General features: G+C 36.9%; 2 protein-coding genes across 2 annotated transcripts in view; one reads left to right on the top strand and one right to left on the bottom strand.

The window, feature by feature from the left end:
• CAPS2 (calcyphosine 2) overlaps nt 1-10,848 on the bottom strand; it is a 30,654-nt gene extending 19,806 nt beyond the window's left edge. Inside the window, 1 exon segment of the mRNA XM_024737228.1 lies at nt 10,709-10,848. Coding sequence (XP_024592996.1) covers nt 10,709-10,848 — 140 coding nt within the window.
• Nucleotides 10,847-13,903, top strand: part of GLIPR1L2 (GLIPR1 like 2) — a 28,766-nt gene continuing 25,709 nt past the window's right edge. Inside the window, exon 1 of the mRNA XM_024737159.1 lies at nt 10,847-11,080. Coding sequence (XP_024592927.1) covers nt 10,847-11,080 — 234 coding nt within the window. The remainder of the gene's footprint in view (nt 11,081-13,903) is intronic.

The raw sequence follows: 13,903 nt of genomic DNA, 5'->3' as shown, positions 1-13,903 counted from the left end.
AGAGGGCTGCGTACCCCAAAAAAAAAAAAAAAAAAGTAGTGTGGGAACTCTCCATCAGATTAAACTATTATAAATATCTTTGTATTTAGTTTCTATTTTGAAGAATTTCTTGGTAGGCTTTCTTCTTCTTCCTTGTGTAGAGAAACTTGTTATATAGATGTGATTCATAATATGAGTGTTTGTGATTACAAGAGCTTCTAGAATGTACTTGAATTATTAGTTACTAGGCATAAGACAAGTGATTAGGCTTTTTAAAGAGATTCGTGTCTATAAGTAAGTCAAATTCTTCCATTTACAAATTAAGGCAGAATACTGCTCAATAAAAATTTTCCCTTAGGGCCAGAGACTTAATAGCAATCACGTTTTAAGTGAAAGCATTGCCAGATCTGAGAGGTCGTTAAATTTTTTTTCTAGAAAAAATTTTAATTACATTGTTCATTCAAAACAAATGAGCTATAATTATAGACTCCTTGGGAATTTTAAAATGCAAATATATGTTTTTAGTTATACATACATCTAGGGAATTATAATTTGTGCATGTTATGTATGTTTGAACTGGCTTGAAATACATGTTTTGAATAAATATAATTCCTTAGCCATCAGGTATTAATTCTTACTTTTTCAAGACCATAGTCTTTACCATTTGGATAGTAATAATTCTAGATCTTAATTAGAATGACAGAATAGTTTTCTTTTGTACCATACTTTGGATAGAGGATGACTTGGTACAAGCTATTTCATGGTAGAACTGTACTTTAATTTATATTTTTTCTTTTAAAATATATACCAGATTAAAGCTAATCATTTTTCCTTTTTAAAGCAGAGAAATCTCCCAATGATCCAGGCAAAAGACTAGGATTCTCACAGGCTTAATGGGAGGTAAAGTTTTCTAGAGGTTATAGATATGCTGAGATATCTTGGAAAAGAAATGTATTGCATAAAAACTATAGCTAGGAATATATTAGTTGAAAAGAATTGGCTTGAAAACATTTCTTTGCTGTTGTTGATTTCTTGGTTTGGTTCTGAATTGTATCTGCGAGAAAAAAATGGAGGCTCTTTCTTTCTGGTATTTTACCTGTTTCAAGTTCATATAATTTTTGGTGGAGGTTGGTATGTCAGAACTCATCACTCAGTCTATTCACTTTTCAGAAGAGTAAATTATGTACCATCCTCTGAAAACTACTGAAGTCTCTCTTGGATACTGAAAACAAAATTTTTGATACAACAATTTTTGCAGTTTGAAAGAAAATTAGTGATTAAAATGACAAAAAAAGAATATAGGAAATTAACCAATGAGGTTAATAGCATAAATTTAAATCTACAATCCTAAAATGGAAACATAATGGCATTTATTTATTTTCATTAAATCAACTTCAGTGTAATTTTTAGTCCTCACATTGACAAGGGAGTTAAAAATGCTATCTTTAACATTTTTGGACTTATCTTCCCCCATTGTTACACACACACACAAAATCTGAAGTCTTTGTCCCAAAAGATAAAGGAAACATCTTTAGGAATCAAGTCAATAATCATTATTATCCTTCCAAACTAGTGACCACTGGGATGCCAGTGACATTGTCCTTCCAGGTTGGACATGCTACTGCTTCCATGGTAGTCCTATGCCACAGAAATCATGACAAAGGCTGGAAGAACAATATTAGATACCCTACCTTCCGAGTCCAATGTCCTACCATTCCCTCTGAGATCTTTTTGTATGCTCAAGGCTACGATTCTGATACTGGTAGCAGCCTTTATTTTTAGCTGCTCAAGCTTTCTGCCAGGCCAGAATTCTTGAGTCAAGGAATTATAGGGAATCTATCTATCTATTAGGAATGCCTTCTTTTAGAGTTGTGGAGATAGGAATGGGAAATACAATGAGCAAAAACTTTAAAAAATTACCTTCCCAACAAGATGGAGTAGATCCATTTGCCCTACTCTCCCCATTAAGTATAGCTAAAAACCTTGGATATTCTATATAAAACAAATATCAGAAGACGTAAAGTTGGAGAAAAGAAAGCAGACAGATCCTCTAGAGACTCCAAGACTCAAGGAATGACACAAGGTGAGTTCCCTGGAATTCCTTTTTGACTCTTGTAAATCCTGGACTGGGTACTAAAGAAGTCTGAAATCCAGAAATGTCAATGGATGACGGAAACAAAAGCCTCAAGAAAAGCCTGCCCTTTCTTGCCAGAGAATAAGGAAAGGGACAGCCTAGTAAGGCAGAAATGTTTTTTGTTTGTTTTGTTTTTTAAAGTAAACATCTTCTTCTGGACAAACAACGTGAGGAAAAAACAAGCCTCTTATCCTTTTCAACAAAGGCCAAGTGGAGGACTTAGACCGTCATCCTTGCCTGACACTTATGAAGCACCCCTCCCATCACCTCTCCACCAGTGATGTGTCAGAGGAGAGTGAGGAGACTTCCAGCCCCCACCAGGCAGTAATGAGGTGCCCCTCTCCCTCCCAGCCAGGGTGGTGTCAGAGGAGGCCAAGCATGGAGCATACACGTTCACTACCACCCAGCAGTAATGAAGTGCACCTCACAACAACCCCCCCCCCAACAGTGTCATGGAGGCCATATGGGGAAACAGGACTTCCAGCCTCATCTGAGGCAATAGATACCCCTTGCTCTCCTGAGGTGTCAGCAGAGGTCAAGTGGGGAGCTTAGACTTTCATTCCCACCTGGTCATAACAAGGTACCCCTTTCTCTCCCCATGAGATGATGTCAGCAGAAGCAAAGGGGGAGCCTGGATGTCCATCTCCTTCCAGTGGTAACAAGATAACCCTCCCCACAGCAGGGTTAATAAAAGTGAATAGGGATCCTGGACTTTTGCCCACCAACCAGTGATAAGTAGGACTGACCCCCACTGGAGCAATGTCAGTGAAGACCTGCTAAAACTGGAAGATTGACTAAGATCTAGAATCTCATAATATAAAACTCAAAATGTCAAGGATACAATTTAAAAAATCAGTCACATACCAAGAAGCAGGAAAATCTCGATGTGAATGAGAAAAGGCAACAGATGTCAACACCCAGATGGCACAGATGTTAGGATTATCTGACAAGGATTTTAAAGTAGACATCATAAAAAGAATGTATACATACATATATATAACTTTGCAGTACACTTGAAACAGTGTAATCAACTGTACTTCAATTTAAAAAAATATCCAAAAAACCATAAAAATGCTTCAAGGAGCTACTACAAAAATGCTTAAGAGAAATGAAAAAAAAATAAAGTCTCAGCTAGGAAATGGAAGTTACAGATTCAAATGGAAACTTTAGAACTAAAAAGTAGACAAACCAATATTAAAAATTCACTGGATGGGCAATGAAAATGGGAAAGGAAAAGACCGGTGAACTTGAAAATAGAACAGTAGGAATTACCAAATCTGAACAACAGAGAGAAAATGGACTGAAAAAAGAAAATGAACAGAACATCAGGGATCTATGAGACAATAACAAAATATTATATCTAATATTCATGTCATTGGAGTCCCAGAAGGAATTGAGAAAGATGGGGAGGGCCAGAAAAAATATTCTAAGAAATAGTGGCTGAGAACTTCCAAAATTTATATAAAGAGATAAACAATTCTGAGTAAAGGCCAAATATGATAAGCCCAAAGAAATTCATGCCAACATACATCATAATCAAACTTCAGAGACCCTAAGACAAAAAAGCTTAAAAGTAGCTGGAGAGAAACAATACATTACCTATAGGAGAACAACAATTTCAGTGTCATCAAATTTCTCAACCAAATCCAAGGATACCAGAGAAAGTGGCACAACATTTTCAACTTTAATTTCAATTTCAAAAAAGAGTCAACTAAGAATACTACATAGAGAAAATATGCTTTAGGAATGAAGATTGAAATTAAGACATTCTCAGATTCAGAAAAACTAAGATGATTTGTCATAATCAGACCCACTCTAAAAGAATAGCTAAACAAAGATCTTAAAATAGTAAGATAATGATAAATCAAGGATTCCTGGAACATCAGGGATGAAGAAAACACAAGGCAAAGGTAAAACTATGAGTAAACATAACAAACTATTCCCTTATCTTTTCTAAATTATGTTTGAGAGTTAAAGCAAAAATTATAACATAGGTTATGGTTATATTGGTTATATTATATTGGTTATGGAACATATATAGGTTCTTGATATAGAAGAAATATTTAAGACAATTGTATTATTGGTGGAGTGAGTGGCAAAGGGACCTAAATGGAAGTAATATTTCTACACTTCATTCAAACTGGTAAAATGCTGACACCAATAGTTTGTAATAAATTACACTTATATATTATGTAATACCTATAGCAACCACTAAACCACTAAAACATATAAAGATATATACTTCGATAGCCTCATCCACCAGAGGGCAGACAGCAGAAGCAAGAAGAACTACAATCCTGCAGCCTGTGGAACAAAAACCACATTCACAAAAAGATAGACAAGATGGAAAGGCAGAGGGCTATGTACCAGATGAAGGAACAAGATAAAACCCCAGAAAAACAACTAAATGAAATGGAGATAGGCAAACTTCCAGAAAAAGAATTCAAGATAATGATAGTGAAGATGATCCAGGACCTCGGAAAAAGAATGGAGGCAAAGATCGAGAAGATGCAAGAAATGTTTAACAAAGATCTAGAAGAATTAAAGAACAAACAAACAGAGATGAACAATACAATAACTAAAATGAAAAATACACTAGAAGGAATCAATAGCAGAATAACTGAGGCAGAAGAACAGATAAGTGACCTGGAAGACAGAATGGTGGAATTCACTGCTGTGGAACAGAATAAAGAAAAAAGAATGAAAAGAAATGAAGAGAGCCTAAGAGACCTCTGGGACAACATTAAATGCAACAACATTCGCATTATATGGGTCCCAGAAGGAGAAGAGGGAGAGAAAGGACCTGAGAAAATATTTGAAGAGATTATAGTCGAAAACTTCCCTAACATGGGAAAAGAAATAGCCACCCAAGTCCAGGAAGTGCAGCAAGTCCCATGCAGGATAAGCCCAAGGAGAAACACACCGAGACACACAGTAATCAAACTGGCAAAAATTAAAGACAAAGAAAAATTATTGAAAGCAACAAGGGAAAAATGACAAGTAACATACAAGGGAACTCCCATAAGATTAACAGCTGATTTCTCAGCAGAAACTCTACAAGCCAAAAGGGAGTGGCATGATATATTTAATGTGATGAAAGGGAAGAACCTACAACCAAGATTACTCTACCCGGCAAGGATCTCATTCAGATTCGATGGAGAAATCAAAAGCTTTACAGACAAGCAAAAGATATAAAAAAAAAAAAAAAAAAAAAAAAAAACATTTAGAGAAGAGCTAACACCCATCCTTCTCAAACTCTTCCAAAAAATTGCAGAGGAATGAACACTCCAAAACTCATTCTATGAGGCCACCATCACCCTGAAACCAAAACCAGACAAAGACACTACAAAAAAAAGAAACTTACAGACCAATATCACTGATGAATATAAATGCAAAAATCCTAAACAAAATACTAGCAAACAGAATCCAACAACACATTAAATGGATCATACACCATGATCAAGTGGGATTTATCCCAGTGATGCAAGGATTCTTCAATATACGCAAATCAATCAATGTGATACACCATACTAACAAATTGAAGATGAAAAACCATATGATCATCTCAATAGATGCAGAAAAAGCTTTTGACAAAATTCAACATTCATTTATGATAAAAACCCTCCAGAAATTAGGCATCAAGGGAACTTACCTCAACATAATAAAGGCCATATACGACAAACTCACAGCAAACATCATTCTCAATGGTGAAAAACTGAAAGCATTTCCTCTAAGATCAGGAATGAGACAAGAATGTCCACTCTCACCACTATTATTCAACGTAGTTTTGGAAGTCCTAGCCACAGCAATCAGAGAAGGAAAAGAAATAAAAGGAATACAAATTGGGAAAGAAGAAGTAAAACTGTCACTGTTTGCCAATGACATGATACTATACATAGAGAATCCTAAAGATGCCACCAGAAAACTACTAGAGCTAATCAATGAATTTGGTAAAGTTTCAGGATACAAAATTAATGCACAGAAATCTCTTTCATTCCTATACACTAATGATGAAAAATCTGAAATAGAAATTAAGGAAACACTCCCATTTATCATTGCAACAAACAGAATAAAATACCTAGGAATAAAACTACCTAGGGAGACAAAAGACCTGTATGCAGAAAACTATAAGACACTGATGAAAGAAATTAAAGATGATACCAACAGATGAAGAGATATACCATGTTCTTGGATTGGAAAAATCAATATTGTGAAAATGACTTTACTACCCAAATCAATCTACAGATTGAATCCAATCCCTATCAAATTACCAATGACATTTTTTACAGAACTAGAATAAAAAATCTTAAAATTTGTATGGAGACACAAAAGACCCCAAATAGCCAAAGCAGTCTTGAGAGAAAAAAACGGAGCTGGAGGAATCAGACTCCCTGACTTCAGACTATACTACAAAGCTACAGTAATCAAGACAATATGGTACTGGGACAAAAACAGAAATATAGATCAATGGAACAGGATAGAGAGCCCAGAGATAAACCCATGCACATGTGGTCAACTAATCTATGACAAAGGAGGCAAGGATATACAATGGAGAAAAGAGAGTCTTTTCAATAAGTGGTGCTGGGAAAACTGGACAGCTACATGTAAAAGAATGAAATTAGAATACTCCCTAACACCATACACAAAAATAAACTCAAAACGTTTTAAAGACCTAAATATAAGGCCAGACACTGTAAAACTCAAGGAGGAACACTCTTTGACATAAATCACAGCAAGATCCTTTTTGACCCATCTCCTAGAGAAATGGAAATAAAAACAAAAATAAACAAATGGGACCTAATGAAACTTAAAAGCTTTTGCATAGTAAAGGAAATCATAAACCAGATGAAAAGACAACCCTCAGAACAGGAGAAAATAGTTGCAAATGAAGCAACTGACAAAATTTAATCTCCAAAATATACAAGCAGCTCCTGCAGGTCAATGTCAATAAAACAGCCCAATCCAAAAATGGGCAGAAGACCTAAATAGACATTTCTCCAAAGAAGATATACAGATTGCCAACAAACACATGAAAGGATGCTGAACATCAGTAATCATTACAGAAATGCAAATCAAAACTACAATGGGGTATCACCTCACACCAGTCAGAATGGCTTTCATTAAAAAAATCTAGAAACAATAAATGCTGGAGAGGGTGTGGAGAAAAGGGAACCCTCTTGCACTGCTGGTGGGAATGTAAATTGATACAGCCACTATGGAGAACAGTATGGAGGTTTCTTAAAAAACTAAAAATAGAACTACCATATGACCCAGGAATCCCACTACTGGGCATACACCCTGAGAAAACCGTAATTCAAAAAGAGTCATGTACCACAATGTTCATTACAGCCCTATTTACAGTATCCAGGTTATGGAAGCAACCTTAGTGTCCATCAACAGATGAATGGATAAAGAAGATGTGGCACATATATACAATGGAATATTACTCAGCCAAAAAAGAAATGAAATTGAGTTATTTGTAATGAGGTGGAGGGACCTAGAGTCTGTCATACAGAGTGAAGTAAGTCAGAAAGAGAGAGACAAATACCATATGCTAACACATATATATGGAATTTAAGAAAAAAACTGTCATGAAGAACCTAGCTCTATTTTTTGTATGAAGTACATGATGTCAGCCAATTCACTGACAGATCTGAAAGGTTGAACGTTTGCAAAACATCTTCAGCAAGCTTGGCCTCTTTCTACACAAACCAAACTAGACGTCTTCATTTCCTGTTCCTCTGTACTCCTGTATTAGTCACCTGAGTTTGAAAATCAGCTCTAACACCTACTGGCTGGGTGGCTTTAGACAACTTACTTTACTTCGCTTTTTCTTAGCTTTTCCATCTGTAAAATGGAGATAATAATAATATCTGTTTCTTAACAATGAGGTACCATCTCACACCAGTCAGAATGGCCATCATTATAATAATAATTGTCTACAAATAATAAATGCTAGAGAGGGTGTGGAGAAAGGGAACCTTCTTACACTGTTGGTGGTAATGTATATTGGTGCAGCCACTATGAAAAACAGTATGGAGATTCCTCAAAAACTAAAAATAGAGTTGCCATATGATCCAGCAGTCCCACTCCTGGGCATATATCCAGATAAAACTCTAATTTGAAAAGATACATGCACCCTATGTTTATAGCAGCACTATTTACAAGAGCCAGGACATGGAAACAACCTAATTGCCCATCAACAGATGAATGGATAAAGAAGATGTGGTATATATATACAATGGAATATTACTCAGTCATTAGAAAGAATGAAATAAAGCCATTTGCAGCAACATGGATGGACCTAGAGATTATCATACTAAGCAAAGTAAGTCAAAAAAAGAAAGACAAATCCCATATGATATTACTTATATGTGGAATCTGAAATACGACACAAATGAACATATCTATGAAACAGAAACAGACTCACAGATATAGAGAACAGACTTGTGGTTGCCAAGGGGATGGAGAGGTGTGGGAGAAAACGATTGGGAGTTTGGGATTAGCAGAGGCAAACATATATAGGATGGATAAACAACAAGGTCCTACTGTATAGCACAGAGAACTATATTTAATATCCTGTGATAAACCATGATGAAAAAGAACATGAAAAAGAATATTTAAATATAACCGAGTCACTTTGCTGCACAGCAGAAATTAAACACAACATTGTAAATCAACTATACTTCAATAAAAATTTTAACATAATATCTGTTTCTTGAGGTTTTTATGATTTAAATGAGTTGATATTTTCCATACATTTAAAATCTCACCTGATAGTTCTGGAAACAACATAGTGAATGTAACTGACACTGAATTTTCCACTAAAAAGGGTTAAAATGGTAAATTTTATGTATATTTTACCACAATAGAAAACAAACAAAATAGCTCCTGACACACAGCAAGAATTTTAAAAATTTTAAAATAGCACTTATTACTCTGTATTATAGTTATTTGATGATTTGTATCACCTTTAACTAAAAGCTTCATGTGGATAGACTACGAATCTAATTTACTGAGAATTTGTAGCTTTAACACCTAGCATGGGTCTGACACATAGAGGTTCTAAAGAAATACTTATTAAATTAATGAGTAAGATGTCCAGCAATGGAATGGGCTGCCTAAGAGATAGTGACTTCCCTGCTAACATAATTATTTAAGCAGAGGATATGGTGATCACCTGTCAGTGATGTGTCAGATATGTCTAATACAGTGGGATGAGTAAAAGTCTGCATTATTGTATTTATCTTGTGCTTTAATATAGCAGTTTTCATAGTCTAACAACAGTACCAACATAATAAAGGAATTCCATCTTTCAGCACTTGCCACCTTGACCCCCCACAATACGCTCTGGTCATACTAAAACACTTTTAGCCTTTTTTGATCTCCTAGCATACTACATGCTTTTTCCTTTGTTTAGAATGCACTCTTTAACTTGTGTGCTTCACTTTCTCGATATCACACTCCCCAAACAGGCCTACCTGGTCCTCAGAAAGGGTGTTAGTTGCCCCACACATTATGCCATAGCACTTTGGCTTTATATTTATCCATGGTATAAAGTCACCGATTTACTAGTTCTCTAGACTGTAAGCTACTTGGAAGCAGGGTTTGTGTCTTGTCCACTGGCCTTTCTCATCCACCTAACACACTACCTGGTAATACATATTTATTAAAAAAATTAAGGCATGAATGAAACCATCTTGTGAGGTCTACTGCTTTCAGTTGTGTACACCATAGATAATCTTTAAAAGCACATTTATTTTTAGATATTTTTTGGTCAAGCGGTTTCAATGCTTTCTTTGTTGCAAAATTCTGTTCCTGTGTCAATGATTCTGAATATCTCCTTAATGCTATCCAGCACAATATGTGATATGCAAATATGTACCCCAAAACGAATATGTTTTTATTTTGTGCCTACAACTTACATTCTTCAAAGCAAGTTTTCTTGAGCCAAATACTTGAAGCTAAAGAAACCAGGCCAAAATCTGCTAGGACACTAGCCATTTTTTTCTGAAAGAAATGAAAACCAAAAAAAAAAAATGAGTTCTTACCTACTGTTAACATGACAATTTGTCAGAGAAGATGAATATTGATATTCCAGACATGCTGGTGAAAGAAAAAAATGAAAATATTTTAACTTTATGAGAATTTGATGATCCCTAGTCTACCCCCTACCTGCTGAGCTTTCCACTTTTCCCATTTATCCTGCGGTTTCCCACAAATGATCACCAAAACATTGAGAAAATCTCAGTGAGGAAGTTGGCCTAAAAGAGGATATTCTTCTGTCCAGGAGGAAAATAAAAGGAAGGTCTTGCATTAAACTCCCAACTTAACAAGTAAGGATTTTTTTTTTTTTTTTGGTTGAATTTTCATCAGCGTCACAGAAGAATTAGAAGGTTCCTCAGACATGTTACTTATTCAGCAATTGGCATTTACTGGGTAGTTGACACATTAATAAACGATGACACATCATCTGGTGTCAGAAATCGACTCTGGATATTTAACTACATTAGTTTAGTGAAAAGCTTGCACTCATTTAACTCAAGCCTCTGTTGTGGTTAGTTCTGCAGACAGCTTTCACGAGTCTTCCCTCACTCTGGTTTCCCTTCATCCTTTTCCCTCCGTTCGCGGGATGGCGGGGCCAGACGTGCCTGCACCGCCCCTCCCCGTTGATTGGCAGTTCGCTGGGGCGGGCCGGCGCGTGCGCACTGGCCTGGCCAGGGCCAGTGAACCATGGAGACCCCGAGGCGCTTCGCCCGAGAGTGGTGTGCCCAAACGCTTCCTCTGGCGCAGACGGTTGTTTGGGAGGTGTGGCTTTGTGAGTTCTGGCTACTACTGCTGGGTTCCGGTTTGAACGCGCATTTTTTGCCACACGAAGAGAACGTAACGTTTATCAATGAGTACGTGAACCTCCACAATGAGCTCCGGGGCAGCGTCATCCCCCGAGGGGCTAACTTGCGCTTCATGGTGAGGCCCTAAGGCGGTTGCCCAAACCTCCAACAGCCCCTGTCAGCACCTCCCCCTCGGCCGCGGAGAGTCTGGGTCTCTGAGCCTTAAGGATCGCGGACAACCGCGCTTAGAGTTTGGGTTTTTAAATACACGTAAAGTTTATATGTTCAAGAAATAAAAACCTCTGTCACTCGAACCCATAGTTATTACCAAGGGTTTGCACAGGGCTTGGACTAGGGTGAGTAGAGGTACTCACCAGAGGTGCAAAATTTAAGGGAGCTTTAATTCGAGAAAATGATAGTTTAATGTAATTTTTTTAATTTAAAAATCAATGCAAAAGTATTATTGATGAAACAGAATCACTTTAAACAAAGACAGGATCTTTGAGCTTGAATTTGGGAGAGGCAAGTGAGGCACTCTCAGGATAATGCAAATGAAAGGTCAGATTCTGTTCTTATTTAAAATTTTGAATTTTTATCATGGATGTTTTCACACTAATTTTGCCTTTTTAAAATATTTTTCATCTTGATTATTGAGTTTTTTGGTATCCAGCCTAAATTTTGCTCCCAGGAGAATGTTTCATTCACCTCGTCCTAGACCCGGCCCTGATTTTGCGTTCCCTTACAAAATAGTTCTTGCTTCTTTCCCATTTTTTTCCCCGTATTTCTTTGCAATGATTCGTTAGCTGTTCCCCTGGTGCTACAGAGTCTTCATGATTGTCATTAAAAATGAATGCAAAATGTATTGAGTAAATATCGGGCAATTAGGACCTTCCAATTTATGTTGTAAATATTGCAAGGACTGTCTCCCTAGATATGTCTTTTCTTCCTTCTGGATTAGTTCCTTAGGAAAAATTCCAGAAACGTGACAAATAAAGTATGTGATTATTTTATTTGTACGATACGTAGCAATTGCTATACTGAAGGACTGTGCCAAATAAAGCAAATATCAGCAGTGTAGAAGTACAGTAAGTCCCCTACATACGAACGAGTTCAGTTCCCAGAGTGCGTTCTTAAGTCCAATTTGTTCTGAAGTCCAACAAAGTTAGCTCTAGGTACCCAACTAACACAAGCGGCTATATAGTACTGTACTGTAATAGGTTTATAATACTTTTCACACAAATAATACATAAAACACAAAAAATAAAACTTTTTTTTTTAAGATGTTGGGGGTAGTTTATTAATTAATTAATTTATTTTTGCTGTGTTGGGTCTTCGTTTCTGCACAAGGGCTTTCTCTAGTTGTGGCAAGCAGGGGCCACTCTTCATCGCGGTGCGCAGGCCTCTCATTATCGCGGCGTCTCTTGTTGCAGAGCACAGGCTCCAGACGCGCAGGCTCAGTAGTTATGGCTCACAGACCTAGTTGCTCCATGGCATGTGGGATCATCCCAGACCAGAGCTCGAACCCGTGTCCCCTGCATTAGCAAGCAGATTCTCAACTACTGCGCCACCAGGGAAGCCCCCAGATAAAACATGTTTAACCTTACTGTATAGTACCTTGAAAAGCACAGTAGTACAGTACAATAGCTGGCATACAGGGGCTGCCATCTAGTGAACAGGCAAGAATAGTTACTGACTGGAGGAGGGAGAGGAGGTGGGAGATGACAGAGCTGAAGGATTGTCAGCAATAGGAGATAGAGGGCAAGCTGCAATTTCACTAACACCTGTAGTTGATGGCACAGGTTCTGGTTCCTTGCTGGATTCAATTCTATCTACCCTCTTGAAAAAGCAATCCAGTGATGTCTGGGTAGTAGCTGTTTTTTTCTTGTCATAGATGACATGGTAGCAATGGATTGCATTCTGAATGGCTGCTGCAACCTTTGTGTACCATACTACATTCAGGTCCTGTGCCTTAGAAACTAACAGCGCAACTGTGACAAAGCGAGAGAGAGGCATGGACATATATACACTGCCAAACGTAGGGTAGATAGCTAGTGGGAAGCAGCCGCAAAGCACAGGGAGATCAGCTCAGTGCTTTGTGACCGCCTGGAGGGGTGGGATAGGGAGGGAGACGCAAGCGGGAAGAGATATGGGAACATATGTATATATATAACTGATTCATTTTGTTGTGAAGCTGAAACTAACATACCATTGTAAAGCAATTATACTCCAATAACGATGTTAAAAAGAAAAAAAAAAAAAAAGAAACTAACAGTGCCTTCTCAAATAAAGAAAATCCCCTTGCCATTTCCTGCGTCTTGAATCTCTTCTGTTCTTTAGTTACTTCTTCTTCCTCTAGTCTCTCTTTGTCCATTCTCTGGGCCTCAATTCCATCAGGTCTTCATTAGTAAGCTACACAAAGTACACAAAGCACAACCACTTGTAGAGGATGCACGCACATGACAATGTATGCCAGACACGTGAACTAATTTACTGGACTGCACATGTGACATACCATACACACATGTGACTGGACATACCACATCTGACTGGCTTGGGCATTTTCAGTCACTTGCTAAACTATAAATAAATTATAAAAGGGAACTTTGCTTTAATGTTGATTTTAAAATATTATTTTGATTGGACGTATTTTGTACGTATTTTATTCATTTTCTTTACCTTTTGAATTCTCAGTAAGTTTCCTCTTCTGTTTATATATTTTCTTATAGAAATATATCAATACTAGCATTGTATTTGCTGAAGATAGTTTTATCCAAGCCAATTTTAATCTTTTGAATTTAATTAGAATTTGAGGATATTTGAGAGTTATATCTATGTATTTCCCACCCTTTGTGATTAATTCTATTTCTTCCAAGTTTGAAGATTAGCATTCCTCCTGATAATGAATAGACACAAAATATTTTTAATTCAACTTTTTATAGGCTCTGTATTCCTAATGTCT

The sequence above is a fragment of the Neophocaena asiaeorientalis genome, unplaced genomic scaffold (genome assembly GCF_003031525.2).
Source record: "Neophocaena asiaeorientalis asiaeorientalis breed wild unplaced genomic scaffold, Neophocaena_asiaeorientalis_V1.1 scaffold134, whole genome shotgun sequence".
In the NCBI taxonomy this organism is placed as follows: Eukaryota; Metazoa; Chordata; class Mammalia; order Artiodactyla; family Phocoenidae; genus Neophocaena; species Neophocaena asiaeorientalis.
The sequence above is the reverse complement of the archived record's forward strand: the minus strand, read 5'-3'. Positions and strand labels throughout refer to the sequence as shown.